The 19,436-nt window shown below is 50.4% G+C and overlaps 1 protein-coding gene across 1 annotated transcript in view; it reads left to right on the top strand.

Moving 5' to 3' along the window:
- Positions 1-19,436, top strand: part of Lrp8 (low density lipoprotein receptor-related protein 8, apolipoprotein e receptor) — a 72,755-nt gene that overhangs the window by 23,927 nt on the left and 29,392 nt on the right. Inside the window, exons 3-4 of the mRNA XM_013022199.1 lie at positions 8,489-8,611; positions 16,523-16,651. Of these exons, the coding sequence (XP_012877653.1) occupies positions 8,489-8,611; positions 16,523-16,651 (252 nt within the window). The remainder of the gene's footprint in view (positions 1-8,488; positions 8,612-16,522; positions 16,652-19,436) is intronic.

Here is a 19,436-nt window from a genome sequence, read left to right as displayed (position 1 = left end):
CAGGTCTTTTTTGCTCTAATTATTTCTTTAGATAGGGTCTTAATGTCTGAGCACATCACTACGAACCTCCCAATCTCAGCTTCTCATGTTATTGGAGTGACAGGTGCCCACCACTATGCCCAGATTTTGGTTGAGGTTGTATCTCCTGTACTTTTTGACTGGGCTGGCCTCAAACTGCAATCCTCCAGTTCTTAGCCTCCCAAGTAGCTAGGATTATAGGTATGAAAGCATGAAAGCATGAGCTATTTTGTCTAGCTTTTTTTTTTTTTGGTAGTAGTGTTTGAACTCAGGATCTTACACTTGCTAGGCAAGTGTTCTATCACTTGAGCCCCACACTATATTGTGTTCATTATTTTTCAGGTAGTATCTCACTTTTGTCTAGAGCCTACCTTGGACCAACCAAGATTCTCTTACTTCCACCTTATAGATGTGCCACACCGTACCTGGCTTGTTGACTTAGAGTCTAGCTTTTTTTTTTTTTTTTTGCCAAGGTTAACCTCAAACCATGATACTCCCAGCTCTGCTTCCTGAGTAACTGGCATTACAAGCATGTACCACCTTGCTTAGCCCCTCTAAAGGCTCCTACTTTGAAAATACCTTGAGTTTTTTTCTAGCCATTTTCCTGGGACCAATCATCTCAATGCTAATTAGACAGGACAAAATCCAGAATAGGGCTGGTCCAGTCATGAAGAGAGTGGCCATAACCTGTTGGCCTGCTCCTCTGAGCAGCACACTTGTATCTTGTTTGGTTCTTTGGCAGGCGCCAGCTAAGAACCCCTACTGATCCCATCCTATCCACGTTTCTGCCATCCCCCTCCTCAGCCCCCCAGCTGTCACTGGCTCAATACCTCCTGCGTTCACAAATCACAGGGACAGGAAGACGCCTTTGTCGTCTGTCCCTCAGAGACGCTCATCTTCCCTGTGGCGACAGGGAGTCTGACATACCCCAGTGAGGGCCTGGGCCTCCCTTGGTGACAGCCAGGCCAGGATGGGCCGTGTCTGAGAGCAGCTGCGATGTACTGGGGTCTGGAGGAGAAATTGGCTGTGGGAATCCCAGGTAACCCTTTTGAAGAACCTAGGGGTACACTAAGAACCACAACCCTTGTCATGGTAGCACAGATACAGAATGTCAGCTGAGGAGGTCCTTAAGGATTTGGTGACATAAGGAAAATGAGGCCTAGGGTCAGAAGAGGTCACAGGCCTGAAGCAATGGGGATCAGAGCTATTCCTTGAGTGTCCCTTTGCCATCATATGCTGGATGAAGGGCTTCCTGGGCTGAGGACCTTGGACTAGGGTGGGTCATGGGTTCAAGTTCTGGGTCTGATCCTGTAGACTGTGAAGTCTAGCTCATCTCCCTTCCCTTGCTGGGGCCCTGTCTCCTGTTCTCACTTAGTGATGGCAACTCCCTCCAGGACCCCAACCTGAAGTGGTATGGAGACCCATGTAGGTCTTCACCAGTGAGCAGTTACTGGAGTGACATGTGTCCTCTGCCAGGGCCACAGGACACTGGGCCATCCTGATACTTCCCACCTATTCCCCAAGCCCAAATCCCACACCAAAATCCAGGAGGACATCCCTGCAACTGTCCCCCAGGTGTTTTCCTCTGACCTCCTTGTTTTGACACTTTGGGGTTTTAGGGTGTTCTGTGTCTTTTACAACGTGGCCTGGTTAGAATGTATAACTCCTTAGTGAAATGTCAGGAGACACCTGGAAAATTGGAGGGGAGGTTTCCCCCATGAAAGAGCAAAGAAGGCTCCCCTTAAACATGGCTCTTCACATCCACTCCGACATTCTTACATTCTTCCCATTCACCCTGCCTGCACCTGCCATGCCCTCATGTCCTTTCTGCCCATTCTTCCCAGGTGGGATGGGGAGGATAGAGGGAAAGGCACTCAGATGGGGTCTGATGGTGGTTGGGATGGATGAGTCCTGGAGCCCACTGGGCAGCACAGAGCCTGCCGCTGAGCCCTGCCCTCCATGCCCTGTGTGTGTTAGCATGTGGACACTGGACAGTCCTTTGCAGGGAAGCAGTTGACATTATTCACAGCTCACTGGCATCTCTGACTCCGGCAGTAAATGTGAGAGAGACTTTCAGAAGAGCTTAAGAGTGTGCAGGTGAGTGCAGAGGACTTAGAACCTGCCAGATTGACAGACTTCAGACCTGAGACACAAGGCTACGTCTTAAATGTTATGAGACCCATGAGGTTTTTGAATTGAGTGTTTGAGGAGGGAGTCAGGATTGAATCCAATGCTGCTGGACCCCAAAGCAGCTGGCAGTAGGCTCTGAGAAGCCACAGCAGGGCTGTTGAGGGGTGTTGGGAAAACAGTTGATGGGGTTTCCCCACCTCCCACCTGCTTCCAGCACTACAACTCTGTTTTTATCTGGTTTTTTGTTTTGTTTTTTAACGTAGGAGTTTCACTTGGGAAAAGGGTTCCTTCTACTTACGGATGAAGAATAAAGTTTGCCAGGCCTTGTGCTGGGCCCCAGCTCCATGCCAGGACCCGCCACAGCCTGAGGGGGTGGCTCTGGCAGTGGGTGGACAGGCAGGCAAGCCGGGCCTCCTGCAAGGGGGTGCAGGTTGCTTAGGGCCACTGGCTCCTCCCCCTCTCACTCCTGCTGTGTTGTTACTGCAGCCAGAGAACACTCTGGGTCTGTCGTCCTGTTGACTGGGGTGACAGTTTAATAGTAGCTTCCTGGTCTGTCATTTAAATCTGCCTGCCAGGTTAGTAGGCCAGGGGCGGGCTGGCACGCCCCCTGCCCCCACCCCGGATCTTCGTTCTGCTGGCAGTGGTCGTCTTGGCAACGCCAGGGCCTGGCGAACTCTGCAGAAGGGTAACTGTGTGGGGAGAAGCCCTTTCATCTTCCCGCCTGGGGCACAAGTAGCCCAGCTGCCTTAGCGCTGGCTGCAGGCAGAGCCAGGCCACCCGGTGTTGGCGCAGGCCTGGGAGAGGACATGGAGCAACTGGAGTCCCTTCTACGCACCTGGTTTGAGGAATGAGGCTTTAAGTCTTTGACCTCTTTCCCTGTTAGAGGAGGGAAGCGACTGCACTCCTTGTCTCCTACCCTGCCCCTCTTCCTCTGCTCAGAGGCTCTTGTCCATGGTGCACAGCCTCACCAAAGCCCAGAGAAAGCTCTGACAAGCCCTGGTCTGGTGCTTAGCCAGAGGCTAGATGGATCCCTGGGTGAGCTCAAGGACAGCCAGGCCATACTGGGTCTCTGAGAGGCAGCTTAGCACCTGGCATGGCAAGTTGGCCCCTGGTCTGCTGGATCCCAGGCGCATGCTGCTTGCCTCCTCACCAGCCTGGTGGCTGTGGACTCCCTGGCTGGGGGAGTCCATCCTCCTGGAATGCCCTTTATGCCTTTCTCACTCCCACAGCGGGGCTCATGCCTCTTCATTAAATGCAGTGCTTCTGGCAGTCCTTCCCTGGCTCCCTGACTCCACAGTGGGACCAGAAGTCAAGACCTGGGTCCAAATGTGGTTTCCCCCACAGGCAGGTGAGCTCTCAGAAACCCTGAGCTTGTAGAACCGGAGGGCATTCTGATGGTCAAGAGCAAGGCACACAGCGCAGCCAGGACAGAGCTCTGTGTTTAAGCCCTGTCTGCATCTGCATCAAGATAGGCGTGGGTGGGAACTGCAGCTTGAGATTTCAGATCCTTCTCTGGGAAGGACGCCTCTGGGGGCGGGAAGCAAGGAGGTGTTGAGTGATCATCATAATTTCACAAGCTCGTAGACTGGCTACTGAGAGGAGTTGGGGAACTAGTCAACACATCATCTCCATCTCCCAAAGAGGAGCCTGGCCCAGAGAGGTGATGGACATAGTGTCCCACAGAGCCACTGGGGCGAGGGCTGGGAATTCATACTCCTCAGACCTGCACCTTTTTACTTTTTGCTTTATCTATCAAGTCCCAGTGCCATCCTTAGCCTATTTCCTCCTCATAGCAACCCAGTGTTTTCTGTGAGATAGGCATGGTATCCCTGAATGCTGATGAAAGGCACGGCGAAGCTCAGAGAAGCTGTATAACTTAAGGTCACATAGTGGCAAAGCCAAGTCCCACTGACCATGGTTTGCCAGATGATTTCCTTGGCCTGTGTCCCTGTTACACACAGCTGCTCCCACTCCTGTATTTCCCACTGTCCCCTGTTCTACCTCATAGTCAGCCCCTCCTCACTCCCCTCTGGAATCTCAAATCCTTTGTGGCAGTCCATCTGTTGCCATGGCACTAGATTATGATGTCTCAGAGCCTGGATGACTATGTATCATTCCTGGGCTGTGGAGAGCAGGGCTCACAGAGGTGGGCATTGTCCAGTGGGCAGACTGGCATGGAGGAACATAAATCCCTGGAAACAAGGAGTCATGGCCTTGAGCCCAGCTGGGAAATCACCCTGGGAACCGGGGCCAAGGCCAGGAGGGTAGGGTCTGGCATGGCCTGCCCTGACAGCCTCAGGGTGATGGCTCAGCCTCTTGTGGTAGGGACCATGGGCTCCTCGCTTTGAATGATCTAACACTAAGACATTCACTGAGATTCCCCCAGCAGGGCTGCTTTGCCTTCCATACTTGTGGGTGGTAAAGCCACATTGCCACATCCCTACTCCCTACACCCGCTCAATGAGGAGGAGGCTGTGCCAGGATTCGATTTTAGTTCATACCAAATCTTTCCATATGGTAACATATATTTCAATGGGGCCTGCCCAGGTGGTTCAGTCTAGCTGCAAACCTGAAAGTTTGCCTCAGTTTCCCTAGGGCAGTGCAGTAACAAAACACAAGTTGCTTCAAGCCAAGTTTGCTGCCTGCTTCTTCTCAGGCCAAGTTTGCTGCTTGCTTCTGGCACATTGCTGGAGTCTACCACATGCAGGCAGCTATATGCTCTTTATGGTTTCTCTGTCCTGCCTCCTTATCCTGTGGTTCCTGGGACCTGAGAAACATGTTACATTATTTGCCTTTCTAGGGATTCTCCTTCTTAGCCTGCTGATGCTAGGTGGCTAAGGCCTCTGTGGAAAGAAGAGCTCAAGATAAGATCTCACTTCTGCCACCTACCCTCACTTCTGGGAGCCTTGGTTTCCTCTTCTATAAAATGGATCTATGACAGCTACTAGGATACCTGTGAGAAGTCTCTGGGATTTGAGGTGAAAGGTTCTAGGCCAGAGCCAGAGTAGAAACATCCAAACTGGCTCAGATGCTGATCAGATCTATAGTACAAACCACACCATTGGACAGCCACTCCTGCAGCTGCCGTTTCCTGGGCCTGGTAGCCTCAAAACTACCCTTCAGGACTACAATGGCACTCTTGGCTGCTCTGGCCTTGCCTAGTATCTGCAGGGGTTTGGCACACAGAGTGAGGCCAAGCTCATCTGAGCTTCCAGAATGCCAAGAGGAAATGATCCTGGGAGATAACCCACCATCCTGTACATGGTGACAGAGCCCCTTCATCACTTTCTACAAGCCTGCCATGTTCTCCTGGACCCTGCCCAGGCATCCTTACCCTACTTGACTCTTGCTCTCAGCTCACCGGGACAGGGGATGGTTCAGCCTTCTGTGTTTCCAAGATAGAGGCCCAGCCACATGTATCTCTGAGGTATTCCTTTGGTGAGCCATGGTGGGGAAGAGCAGACACTGAGTTTCAAGTTCTACTTATGTCCCTGTGTCCACCCAGATGGGCCTGTGGGGAGGTAACCTAACATCTGGAGGCCTGAGTTTCCACATTAGTGGAGTGAGGACAGTACAGGCCTCTTGTAATGAGGCACAGAGACTGGCACTCAGGAAGCATAGAAGTGTGAGCCCAGGAAACAGAGCTGGGATATTAGGATATGTGAATTTATTTATTTGGCTGCTGAGCTTCTTGTGGGATTCCCCAGGTGCTTATAGGTACTTTAGGAAGATTTTGGACTCTGATTTCTAGTAAAAGATGTCACTGGCATCAGTTCATGACCCCTTGGCCCAGGGCTCAGGGATGACTGCTTTAGAGCTGGGAGGGACCAGAGTGTGTATTTATCTCTGCCTTGCTGTGTTTCTCCAGACCAACTCCTTTCCTTCCCTGAGCCTCAGGCTCCCCATTTCTAGGTGGACTCTAATTTCTTGGGTTTATTCTAGCCCTGCACATGCAGAGGCATCTGTGTCAGAACCATGAGAAAGAGCAGCAGAGACAGCTGTGGGGAGTTTCTCTTCTCCCCAGCCTGCCAGGCAGCTAGAGGATGTGGGAGAGATTGCTTGGAGTCAGGTGAGACTCTGGGAGCTGAGGTTGGGCATTTGGCTCAAGGACTCCTGAGAGCTACCTTATTCCTTATTACTAAGTCTGACATCACCCCTGTGCCACAGGGTCTGGGGCAAAGCAAACCATGCTAGGCTTCGCGGGGGGGGGTGCAATCAGTGATGATCGAGAGCTGAGGTCATCAGGTGACAGGTCATCAGATGATGAGGCCATCAGGTGACAGGCCAAACCCAACCTGTTGCCCATCTTTGTAAATAAACTATTGGAACACAGTCCTGCTCTTACCTATTACCTGGCCATGTCAGCCTTGCAATGGCAGTGCTGAGAAGTAACAGACTCTGTGGTCTCAAAGCCCCTACTCTGTACCCCTTTTTGGAGAAAATTTGCCAGCTTCTACCCTAGAGGGAGATTTAGGGAAATGTGGGAGCTAGGAGGAAGCCCCGACAAGGTCTAGAGATTAGGGAAGGCTTTCCTGGAGGAGGTGATTTCTGAGTGTGTAATGGAGACAAGGCAGTTTGGAAAAAGGCCTTTTGGACAAAGGGCCATGTGAACAAGTTGTGATGATGTAAGCAGTGGAGTGTGCTGGGACCACCAGCAGTCAAGGTGGAGACGAATTAGGAAATGTAGGGAGGGAAGAAAAGAGGGGGAACCAGCTGGGATGAAAAACCTCTCAGCATCTGGGAAGAGGCAGAATCCAGGTAGCCCCTGACTTCACATCTAGCCCCAAGGTCATTTAAGGGAGTGACTTGGACACACGGCAAATCACAGTACAGCCACGACTCAAATGCAGCACGCTGGCTCCCTGCCCAGAGCACTTTTCCTTTTCTACCTCGCACTTCAGAGCAACATTTAGACCCATAGCCCCAGCCTGCACAGGGAGTAGACCCTGCAAGCAGATTCCATACAGAGAAGTCCCAGCACCACACGCCTGGTACCATTATATAGGAAGTCACAACTGCAGAGCCAGAGCAGTCAGACAGGACAACTGCTCTCACCTCTGTCCTGACCAAATGTAGAAGGCACCAGATACCAGCATGGCACAGAGCAGGAATGATAGGGGCACCGTAGTACACAGCCCTCTGTGTCTCCTGCCTGACCTCAAAACTAGTTCCTCTGAGACTGCAGTACATAGAGTAGCATGCCCCCATCTCATTTGCTTCAGTTATTTTTCAGGTAGGGCTTGGAGGTTTTTTGCCTGGGTCAACCTGGATCTTGATCCTTCCTCACATGCCACTCACGTAGGTGGGATGACGGGCATGCATCACCAGACCTGGCTTGTTGAGCTGAGGGTCTTGTGATATTTTTGATCTATTAGATCTCCACATTCTTAGTATATAGGATTGTAAGAGTGAGCCAACCTTCCATGCTCTGCTTCTCTCATTTTATCGTTAATAAAAGGGAGGCTCAGAGTTTAGGGACTGTCTCCAAGATTGTGTAGATGGAGGAAGGCCAGCAAGGACATAGATCTCCCCAGAATGGCCTCTGGAATTGCCTCATGGTAGGGACCATTGATACTGGTGTCTTCCTAGGAGATGTTCATGTCCATCACTGCCCTGAGTACAGAATACTTCATTAATCTTGCCACAAAGTGAGCATCTACTTTTAAGATTCAAGATATGAGCTCCCTGGTGCATTCAGGAGAGATTTGACTTTAGGTCTGCTTAGCGGGGGAGCCAGGAAGGGGGGTGGGGAGACAGACAGGTAAAGGGACTGAGAACTAGGGTTAAAGCAACTACTATAGGGGATCAGGGAGGACTTCTTGGAGGTGGCAGTGGAACCATACTTTTAGGGAAGGGATGTGGTGTTGGATGTTAGTGGATCCTGTTTCCCTTATTGGATTTGAGCTCTTCACTCAGAGGGCAAGGCCAGGGTGTCACCTGTGGCACTATGAGAGGTCATAAACTAGCTCTCTGTGTGTGTGTGTGTGTGTGTGTGTCTGTGTGTGTGTACGTGCATGCCCGCATGCCTACTTGCATGCCCGCGCGCCTACTTGCACCCGTCCTGGGGCTTAAGGCTGGTGGCCTAACATTTGAGCCACAGCTCCCCTTCCAGCTTTTTGGTAGTTAATTGGAGAGAACAGTCTCATGGACTTTTCTACCCAGGCTGGCTTTGAACTGTGATCCTCAGACCTCAGCCTCCTGAGCAGCTAGGATTCCAGATGTAAGCCTCTGATGTCTGGCTTGTTCCAGCTTTTAGAATGGGCACCTTCCGGTTATTCTTTTGCCACCTGTGTCTTAGAAAAGCCTCCTGTGCTCACCACATCTTCTTCTTGCCCTGTAGCCAAGAAGACCTGTGCAGACAGTGACTTCACCTGTGACAATGGCCACTGCATCCCCGAGCGGTGGAAATGTGATGGCGAGGAGGAATGTCCCGACGGCTCTGATGAGTGGAAGGCCACTTGCAGTAAGTTCTCCTGCTTGGGTTAGTGGAGGGTAGGCCTTGCCTCACTTTCCTATCTGCTCACTTTCCTGAGAAGCTTGTAAGACTCCTGTGAGGAGATCAAGGGACACTTTGTGCCAGGGAGAAAGTGGGAGGCTCCTGGTGAATGTCAAGTATATCTGGTTGCTTGTTGCTGGTTTGGGGACTTCACAATCCTCTTGCAGGTTGACCCTGTTCCGCCAGCATCAAGAGTTAGAAACAGCCCACTGAATCCCTTTGCTCAGATGTGACTACAGTGCATCCTCCAGGTCTCCCCTGCTCTTATGCTCCAGGAACCTAATCGTAATTCCAGTGGCACTAACGCAAATGACTGTGGGTGCTTGTTAAGCATTTACTGAGTGCCACATCATGCTAAGCTCTTTGTGTGCCTTAGTTCCTTTTGTCCTCAGAGCAGCCTAGGAAGACAGGTACTGTCACTTTCTGAATTTTGTAAAGGAGGACACTGAAGCCCAGAGAGCCAGGCCTCTGAGAGCCCAGCTCTTTCCTCTGTCTTGGTTGGACGGAGCCCAGGAGCTCCATCTTTCACGACCACAGAGGTAGCCAGGGGTGAGGTGGAGGGCCCTGGACCTGCCTCGCATACTCTGGTCTTTGTCTCTCCACGCTTTCTTTTCCTAGCTCTAATCCTCAAAGCAAACTTACACCCAGCAGGTCATTCCCTGACATTTGTTAAATTAAAAAGGAGATGAGAAGGGGGCGGGGAAGGACCCAGTGGTCCAGAGGCAGAGCTTTAGCAGTGCAAGCCTGAGACAAAAGGCTGAGGTAGGGGGTGGAACATGTGGAGGCTGGGGGCTGGTAGGGGACCCAGAAGCCTCTCTTTAGGGGTAACAGCTGCCCCAGAGGCAGAGGCAGGGACAATGGAGGCTGGAGTCCCATCTAGGGCTGCAGTTGGTGATAACTGGGTTTCCTTGTCTCCTAGCAACAGAGCTACCAGCCTGTGTGAGAGAAAGAAAGGGAGAGAGAAAGGGAGAACAAGAGCGGACCCCCGCCCCAGACAAAGGGCCCCTCATCGTCTTGCCCAGCTGCCCTGCCCTCTGCAGTCATGCTGAGAGCCCCCATCCTTTCCTCACTCTGCCACATAGCCAGACTCCATGCTATCCCGAGGTGCCTGGCAGGAAGGAAGCCTGCTGCTTTGTCCTGAGCTTCAGAAGGAACAAAGCCTCACCACGCCCACTGGTGACTTCCCTCGTGGCAGCCTTGAGAAGGGAGGTAGACCTCACTCAGAGAAAGAAACTGAGGCTCAAACAGGTTTGCCCACCTGGCCAGGGCTGCCCAGCTAACAAAGGGCAAGTCATATACAACCGGGGAAGGGGTATGTAGTCAGCCAGCTCTACTGATGGTATCCCACTGTCTGGACACTGGGGACAGAAAGCAGAGGGAGAGGGGGTTGTTAGTGGGGGCTGTCTTACTGCCTGAAGGCTGTGCTGCTCCCCCTTCTCCCCACACCTGATGATGTTGCCTTTCTTCCTGCCCCCCCCCGCCAGTCTCCATCCCTGTTTTCCCCTCCTCAGTTTTCCTCTCACCACCCTCCCTTCCCCTCATCCAGTCAGCTCAGTGTTACCTTCCTCCCTCTCACCCATCTCAGCACTTGCTGCCTTCCTACCCTGTGAGCTGTGGGGAGCCATCCTGTTCCACTTCCCCTGCCTCCTTGGTCCCCCCTCAGTTAGCAATTGAACAGCTGGAGGCCTAGAGAAGTTGACAGACTTATTTCAAAGCCTTGTCTATCCCTAGCAGGTCTCTTTCATAACAAACACAGGCCCTTCAACCTCTCAGAAGTTTGACCCATACCAGCAAGCCTGTGAGAATAGCAGCCAAGGAAATACTCTAAGAACAGAGAAGCCCAGCATTTCCTCCAGCTATCCTGGTCATTTCCTATAAGCTTCTGCCTGCTTCTCACCCTTCTCTGAGCTCCTCCCCCACCCCTTTTTAAAATTGTGCCTGTCATGGGGTTGAAACTCAGGATGTGGGCAATGTCCCTGATCTTTTTGTCCAAGGCTAGTTCTCTACCACTTGAGCCACATATTTCATTTTCAGCGTCTTAGTCGCGTTAATTGGAGATGAGAGTCTCAAGGAATTTTCTTCCCTGGTTTGGCTTTGAACTTCAGTTCTCAGATCTCAGCCTCCTGAGTAGATAGGATTGCAGGCATGAGCCACCAGCACCAGCCTAAGCCCTGCTTTTAATGTTCCAGAAATTAAAAGGCTTCACAGTCCCAGGATTGCTGAATTCTTCATATTCTGAGGCCTTCTTTCTCTTTGATTCAGGATCTCACTTCCTGTGCAGTGACTTTGGTCAGAATCAGGCAGAGCCTGTGGCTAGGGTGGGCTGCTTAGGGAGTTGGCCACAAGGGTCAGGCAGAATTTGGGGCAATGGAACCTAGTAGCAGGCTTGCTCACAGCTTCCTACTGAATGTAAACCCCGCAGCCAACCCGCTGTCCATTTAATTGGCATTGCCATAGCAACCCCCCATCGCCTACCAGGTTTCTGGGGCTATGCCAGCTCCCAGGATAGAGCTCCGCTCCTCACCCCTAACAGAGATATTACAGATAGTAAAGCATAGTATTTGCTATCTGATATGGTCGGGTCAGGTCCTTTTGTCTGTGAAACTTCATGCATCTTGTCCAGGCTTCCTGAATCTCTGTTTCTTCTGTAAAGTGGCATCATGGTACCTGCTTTACGGGGATGCAAGGACCCAATGAGAAAATCAAGTGCTGGAGTAAATGAGTGTTCTATTTATTGTCATATTGGACTCTAAGCCCTCTGCCTCCGACATAATAGTTTATTTTAGACTATTAAGACATTGGAATATTATGGTATTCAAAGAGTGTAGGTGAGGGAGAGAGGTGTTGGGAGGGAAAGGCATACCGGGAATGGGTCCCAATTGTTCCATTTCCTCCTGCTATGCTGTCTGCTGTGCCTGGTCAGGATTCCTCCCAGCTCTTTTTCTGTCAGGCTCTGAGTTTTGTTCTCATAAAATATAGCCAGAGTCACAATGGGAAAGCCCAGAACATTTGCCTAATGAAAGTAGCATTTCAGCTCTAATTATAGCTCCCTTGATTGGAGTCAGCTCTGACCCACCTTCAGGCATCTGTTGGGAGGGGTGTAGCGAGCAGAGGAGAGAGTGCTTCAAGGGGAGCAAGTTACATCTCTGGGTGCTACTTACAAATATGGATTTTTTTCCTTTCATCTTAAAACCAGGAAGGGGGCCTTTCTTGATGAGCCAAACTCACCTTCCTATTATAGATTAGGAAATGGCGGTCTGGAGCTTTTCTGCCATCACTCAGCAAGTTAGGGACTACCCTAGCTAGAAGCCTTTTGCCTGATCCCATGTGGCGTAGCTCCCTTCTTCTCTACGGAAGAATGGTCTCTTAGGTGGAGCAGGAGCTAGGCAGAGTGACATTGGTGGTTCCTATAGCCTGCGTCTAAGAGCTGGCAGTCCCCATTTGGAGACTCTTTGGAGTTTGACACTTTAGACTTGCTTGATCAATGAGCAGCCACCAAGTACTTTCATTCTTTTTTTTTTTTCAACAGACATTTCCTTTTTTTGTTCATTTGTGAACTTATGAATTGGAGAAAGACCCATGGGTTTGGATTTCTGGGGCAGGATTCTCAGGAAATTAGTAAATACCTTCAGCCACTCCAAAGTAGTTTCAAGGCCCCTCACCAGCATTTGGAGGTACCTGTCTTTTTGCAGTAGTGTTCTTCCCTCCTGCCTCATAGAACCTGAGGCTAGAGATGCCCCTTGGACACACCTGTCACAGAAGGAGAGGCTATCCGGGGATGAGAGCTGCATAGTGGTGAAATCAGATCTCTCCATCAGATCTCTCGCATTTATTTTAGTTATTTTCTATCAGTTGTGGGGCTTGAACTCAGGGCCTAGGTGCTGTCCTTGACCTCTTTTGCTCAAGGCTAGTTTTCTACCACTTTCAGCGACTGCACCACTTTCGGTTTTCTGGTGGTTAATTGGAGGTAAGAGTCTCACAGACTTTCCTGCCCGGGCTGACTTTGAACTGTGAGCCTCAGATCTCAGCCTTCTGTGTAGCCAGGATTACAGATGTGAGCACCAGCTTATGTTTCCTCATTTAAACTACACATTTCATTACATAGATTATTCAGGCCTTTTTTTTTTTAAGTGGAGCTGGAGTACATAGAGATTGTCTTGCCCAAGAACCTTAGCATTAGTAAATAAAATGGAGACTCAGTTCTCTGTGACTCTAAATCCCATACTGTTTTTCCTCTATCATGTTGCCTGGGGCCTTGGCTGAAAGTAAGCCTCAGAGGGCCACCCTGCACAGCCTGCCAGAGCAAAGATATAGGAGCTGTCTTATAGCTCCAAGGTGTTAGGGACAGACCAATAGGGTTTACTTTTCTCATGAGCAATGGTTAAGTGCAATAAGTTATAAATGTAGATGGGGGATGTCCAGCTGTGTTCCTCACCATAAGACTTCAAGCAGACCTCTTACCTCTCTGGGCTTTGTTCTCTTCATCAGCACTTCCTAGAGCTCTGTAGTACAGAAGCCTAGCCTGGAGCCTGGAAAACCATGTTCACTCTTAGCTACATCCTAAGAGAGGCCAGCACAGGAGTTTCAGGATATTGGAGCACCAATATCCAGTTCCTGTCTGAACCTTTGGCTCCTGCCATTCCAGATGTTCATCAATATTACCTCCAAGGCCCTTTTGGCCTGGCATTCCAAGAGTCTGGGCTGTTTGGGGGTGAGGTGATGGTATGCAGCACTGCTGAGTCCTTGAGAGCCTGTAATTAGAGCTGTCTATTTAGGGACACAGCAAATGTCTTATTAATTATAAAGAAAGGAAGGAGACGATTGTTTAATCATTGTCCTTGCTGAAAGGTTATGCTATTAACTATATAAATATTCATTAAAAGTTCAGCCAGCTGACTGCTACACTGGGGTCTGCAGAACCAGACCTCCGGATGTGGTTCATATGTCCAAGGGCCCTTTTAGTCACTTGACCTTTGGAGAGGAGAATTTGAGGCTAGGTCTTGAGCACACAAAGTTTGATGGAAAGGGCAGGACTGTAGTAGTTAGGGATGCCGGTTTTGAACTTGGGGCCTAGGTGCTGTCTCTGAGCTTTTTTGCTCAAAACTAGTGCTCTATCATTTGAGCCATAGCTCCACTTCTGCCTTTTTGGTGGTTAATTAGAGATAAGAATCTCAGAGACTTTCTTGCCAAGGCTAGTTTTGAACCATGATCCTCAGTTCTCAGCCTCCTGAGTAGTTAGGATTGTAGGCATGAGCCACCAGCACCCAGCTGGGACTCAGATTTTGCCTCTCAGTTGTATGTTTGGGCCAAGTCTTGGTCTTCTTGATGCTCAGTTTCCTCATCTGTACAATGGAGTACTTACCTATAGAAATGCTGCCTTGTTCAGTCCAGGGAACGCTGCTGATATGCTAGTCCATTGTGAAAAGTAGCCCTAAAATTGGTACACACACAGCCTGAAGGTTCTGCTTATTTGTCAGAGTGAGGGTAATGGTGTGTCTTAGTTGACTCTGGCTATTGTAAAAAATATCATAGGTAGTGTCATTTGGACACAGCAGAAATCTATTGCTTATAGTTGCAGAAGCCACAGAGTCAATGTATCATAGATGGTGTCATCTTACCATAGCAGAAGGGACAAGGGAACTCTTTTACAAGGGCATTAACCCATTCAAGAGGGCTCATGACTTAATCACCTCCTAAACATCTCACCTCTTAACACTGCCACATTGGGGATTAAGTTCCAAATTAATTGAGAAGCAGGGCCGGTGGTTGGGAGTAGGGGGGCATAAGCAAATATAAAGTATTTTGTATAGAGCAGCCTGACACACCTTAGGTGCCTAGGACATGAGACTCTTGAGCTTCCTGAAGAGGTTCAGTTTCCTGAGATCTGGTTTAGGGATGAGTGGTAACCTGTTCTTCCATCCTATTGCTCTCTCAGGCACTTGTAAATGTCTACAACACCTGTATCACTTTTATGGTATCATTGTATGTGAAAGAGGTGAAGTATTCTATATGTTTTGGATGTACACATTGATGTACAGAGGTTCTCAAACAGAAGTACCTAGGAATCACCTGGCCTGGGGGTGGACTGTTAACTAAAATACAGATTCTGTACTCTGCCTTCAAATCCTAGAATTGGCTCATAGCTAGGGCCCAGTAACCTGTACCTCTGACAGCTTCCTGGCCTCCTCTTCCTCTGGGAGATGCTGGTTAACTTCAGCTTCTTCATGTCTTGGCGGGACCCAGAAATGCTTTCTTGAGGTTCTGTGGTATGTGGCTGATAGAGGTGACCTGGAGGGACTTGCAATCTTCAAATTCCTAATCCTCTTCACATCACAACTTGACATGATAGCCCAAGGTAGCTTGTTTTTAAAAGGTCACTGAGTGTCAGTACTTCACTGAACTCTGTAAAGGGAAACTTCTGTAAAATGAATCCGGAATTCCCAGTGGACTGCTGTGTACTTCATAAAATTTGCTTCTAAGGATAACCTGGGGCCCGCACTTGGGTGGCCAAGCACAGCATTGTCTGCCATGGCATAGTGTCTGAGGCCCTTAATGTAGACACATACACCCCTACCTCATTTTTCTGTGACTGTTCACCATCCCTTGTAGTCTCATGCCAGCTATAGAAGTAAGAGGAGAAGAAACTAGTCTGAGGTCAGAGTTCAGATTGAGACATGAGTTGTCCCTGCCTCTGGGGAGCAACAGACTATGCTTAGTCTCTGCATCATACACAGCTGCCAGAATCCTCATACCATTCTTTGCCAGCTGTGTGACTGGAACTCAGTGCTTACCCCACCATGTCTGGTCCACAGTAGTGCTGAATAAGTTTATTCACTGAATGAATAAACAAGACGTGTGCAGATAATAATAATAGGGAACATCTAGTGAGCACTGGGACGAGTGTTCTTGGCAATGCTTTATAGACCTTAACCTGGTCATCATAACAATCCTGTGAGACAGGTTGTAATGCTATCCTCATTTTATTGATGCAGAAATAACTATTTCTGGCCAAAGTCACATAACCAGTCAGCCAGGCTCCAGAGCCCATGTCCTCAAGCTCCGTGTTGGAGGATAGGACATAATCCTTACCCTGTGCCTGGCACATCCTAGAGACCACTGAGATTGGTCATTCTGTATGTCCTGGAAGTCGGTATGTGCCAACCATGAAGGTCTGAGGTGCGTCTGCCTCAGCTATTACATGGATCAGGGCAAGGTCAGGATGAGAGTAGCCCCTGGCCCCAGGTAGTGTTCTTGTTTCTTCTTCCAAATCGAGAATCAACCCTGGGGCTTCAGGCCCCTGACGGAGTCAGCCTCTGATTGCAGCTGCAGTAATTATAGCTGTGCAGTCCCGCTGGGCCCTGCCACACAGCGGCTGACCCCAGCACCATCACTCATCTCTGAGAGAGATGCTAAGGGTGAATTGGAGCTGCTAGGGCCTCAGTGAGCCCCTTCAAATCCACTGGTTCTGAGCTGGAGCCTCTGATCTGGAAGGCGAACTGAGGTCCAAAGGCCCACAGCTGGAAAAGGCAGGGAAGATTGCAGAACATGGTGGCCCCACATCACCAGAGCTACAAGGGGAGATCTGGAGGGGTGAGAGGGTGTGGCTAGGTGCAGGAAGAAGTCACTGGACAGAGAAGGGACTTGAATGTCAGAGACCAGGGGCCTGTGAGAGAACATTACACAGGACAATGGTGGAGGAAGTCAGATTTAAGATTTAGGGGCAGACAGAGGCTCTGGCTAAAGAAACTGAGACAGGACAGAAAGCTTTGATGGATTTCCCAGGGCCTTTCGCCAGGTGGCTGGGACCAAGTGGAAGGTCTGGTTGGCACTACGCCCTGTGTTTCCCCTTGGCTAACTTATACACATCTGTCTCCACAGCCCGGCAAGTGTGTCCTGCAGAGAAGCTGAGCTGTGGACCCACCAGCCACAAGTGTGTGCCTGCCTCCTGGCGCTGTGATGGGGAGAAGGACTGTGAGGGTGGAGCAGATGAAGCCGGCTGTGCTACCTGTGAGTCTGGGGTCAGAGCTCCAGGGTCTGCCGGGCCTAGCTGGGCAATCTTGAGGAGTGGGGCCTGGGAGTGAACAGGAAAGCATAACAATCAAGACATAGTAACCGCCAGGCACTTGGGAGACATTTTCTTCTGTCATCCTCACAATCACCTCATGAGTAGCCATTATCATCCTCATTTTAAGGGTGAGGAAACTGAGGCTCAGACAAGGGAGGAAAAGTGCCACTCGAGGCTGAGTGATGGAACTGAGATTCAAATTCAGGTCTGGATAGCAAAGCTCTTTACCATAACTGGCATCTGCTCATCCATTCCACAAGTCTACCAATCTCTGAGCAAGGGCAGGGGACTAGGGAGCATGCTGTATGGACGAATGGTAGTGGTTTGAGCCAGGGCACTGGCATTGCTGGGGAGGAGGGATAGATTCCTGGGGTAGGAAGGCTGACTGTTGCTGAAATCTCGGATGTCACAGGGTGGGGAAGACATTCCCAGCAGCCTCAGCAGGGACAGATGGACGTGGTCATTGGGATAGTTCCACATCACTGAGCTTTAAACACAGGATTATCTGCTCCTCGGGGAGCAGGCCAGCAAGGCCTGGGCCAATGGGGGCTGTGGTCCAGCCTCACTCATTTTAATTCGATTGGTAGCTACTATGAGCCAGGTACTGGGTCACAGAGGAGAGTAGACTGGTTATACTACTGGGGCTGTGAGGCTGGGCTGAGATTATGGGTGGTCACTCAGGAGGGCTTTTGACAGGCACTTTGCTCACTGCTGCCTCTCTGTGAGAATTCTAACTTCCTGCTCCAGACAAGAAGCTGTCTCTTCCCAAGACTTGACTTACTAGCACTAAGTCTGGGGTTTGGATGGATCTAATGCAGGAGAGGGAGCAGATCTTGTCTGGGACCCGCAGTTTTAAAGTGGTGACACTGGCTTGTTTCTTCAGCTGTGATCATTTACTAGGACAGGAACATTACCCATTAACTACTGGAGCCAGGGTATTAGAAGGTCTTCTCAGGCTATTTGGCCACAGCTCCCTGACACCTGGGTACAGGAAGAATTCTGCCATCCCTGAGGCTCTTTCATTTATGAGTGCTGTGAGTGGCTCCCTGGGCCTAGGTGGTATTAACCTTAGAGTTGCTGATAGCTTCAGAACTCAGTATTAATAAGCACTTCCTACCAGGACTCTCACAAAGCAGGAGTCCTCCCATCCTGTACAGGTACAGCTGAGTGTAGACAGGCAGGAGGTGAGCTAATCAGCCTCATCTTGAGAGGGGCTACAGTGTCATGGAGGGTGTTCTTGTCCCACCCATGCCCCAGTATCCCAAAAGCCCAGAAGGAGATAAAATGCAGCTGTCAGAAACTTGGTAGAGCTGTCAAAAATGCATGACATGAACTGCCTGTGTTGTGGAAACTCAAGTCATCACTATATATTACACTCAGGAACAATGAAAATGGACATTTTTTTTTTTCCACCAGAAAATAGAAACACAGACTCAGGGTGCCTCCATGTGGAGAGATCTGGTACTGCTACCACCCTGAGAGCTGTGGTCACAGCCCCTGCTTCTCTGACCCACCTGACACAGGGCCAGTTCTTGGCCAGTGTCTGAAGACACAAAGGAAGGGAGGAGGTTGGGCATTCATTGTCTTGAAAATAGCTCACATGCCAAGACAGGAGAAAAACAAAGGGGGAAAAAATAAATAAAAAGCAGAAAAGCTGAGGAAAGGGATCAAAACAGAAAGGAAATATCCCAAACCTAAGTTCTCTCGTCACCATGGACTGCCTATATGGCCCTGGAAAAGTTTCTCTCCTCTCTGAAACTCAGCTTTCCTACCTAGAAACTAGCAGCTGGACTGGTCTATAAGGTCTTCCTTGCTCTGAGTTCACCCTAACTGAGGGAGGAAGCCCAAGGCACCAGACATTCCCTGTTGGGAATTCCATGCCAGGCCTTCAGGACATGATGGTCCCTGGGCTGTGTGTAGCCAGGGGACAGATGGAGGACATGAAACTTAAACACAGGGGCTGGCTGTCCAAGGAAGACAAAAAGGAACAGAGGCAGACGTAGGTTTCCCAATCAAAGAAGTACACGGTGTGTTACGGAGAGGATGGAATTTGGACCCTTAAAGGATGCGAATTCATGAGTGAAAAAAATTATAGAGGCAGTGGTGAGCAAGAGGTGGGTCCCAGAAGATTGGAGAGACTGGAGCAAAGGCTGGAAGGAAAGACTGTGCACAGGGGTTAATCTGTAGGGTGGCTGGAGCCTGAGGTAGGTTCAGGAGGAAGGTGATGGGCCAGAGCCATGGATGCTTGGCTGGGACTTGGCAGAAATGAGCAGGTTATTCACAGCTAGGCCATCAAGGAACATCCTAGACCCTGTCGCCTGGGCTTAGACATGGGAACAGAGCATTTCCTGGCTTTGGGGACAGCTGTGGAGCTCTTCCTTTGTCCCGCCATGCTGCTGGCGGCCAGGAGGAATTCTTAACTCTCATTGCCTGAGGTCTGGGGAGCGCAGCCAGGGGCAGGTGTGTGTTGCCCCGGTTTGGAAGCTTCCGTGCCCCCAGTGCAGGCCTCTGGCAGGACCCGTTCCGGCCCACAGGCCAGGGTGGGACCCTCCGTAGCAGGACCAGCGGGCCGGGTGGCGGAGCCTGGGGTCGCGGCCGGCCGACCGGCTCTCTGTCCCGCGCAGTGTGCGCCCCGCACGAGTTCCAGTGCAGCAACCGCACCTGCCTGGCCGCCCTGTTCGTGTGCGACGGAGACGACGACTGCGGGGACGGCAGCGACGAGCGCGG

Source organism: Dipodomys ordii, unplaced genomic scaffold (assembly GCF_000151885.1).
Source record: "Dipodomys ordii isolate 6190 unplaced genomic scaffold, Dord_2.0 Scaffold61, whole genome shotgun sequence".
NCBI classification, from domain to species: Eukaryota; Metazoa; Chordata; class Mammalia; order Rodentia; family Heteromyidae; genus Dipodomys; species Dipodomys ordii.
The sequence above is the reverse complement of the archived record's forward strand: the minus strand, read 5'-3'. Positions and strand labels throughout refer to the sequence as shown.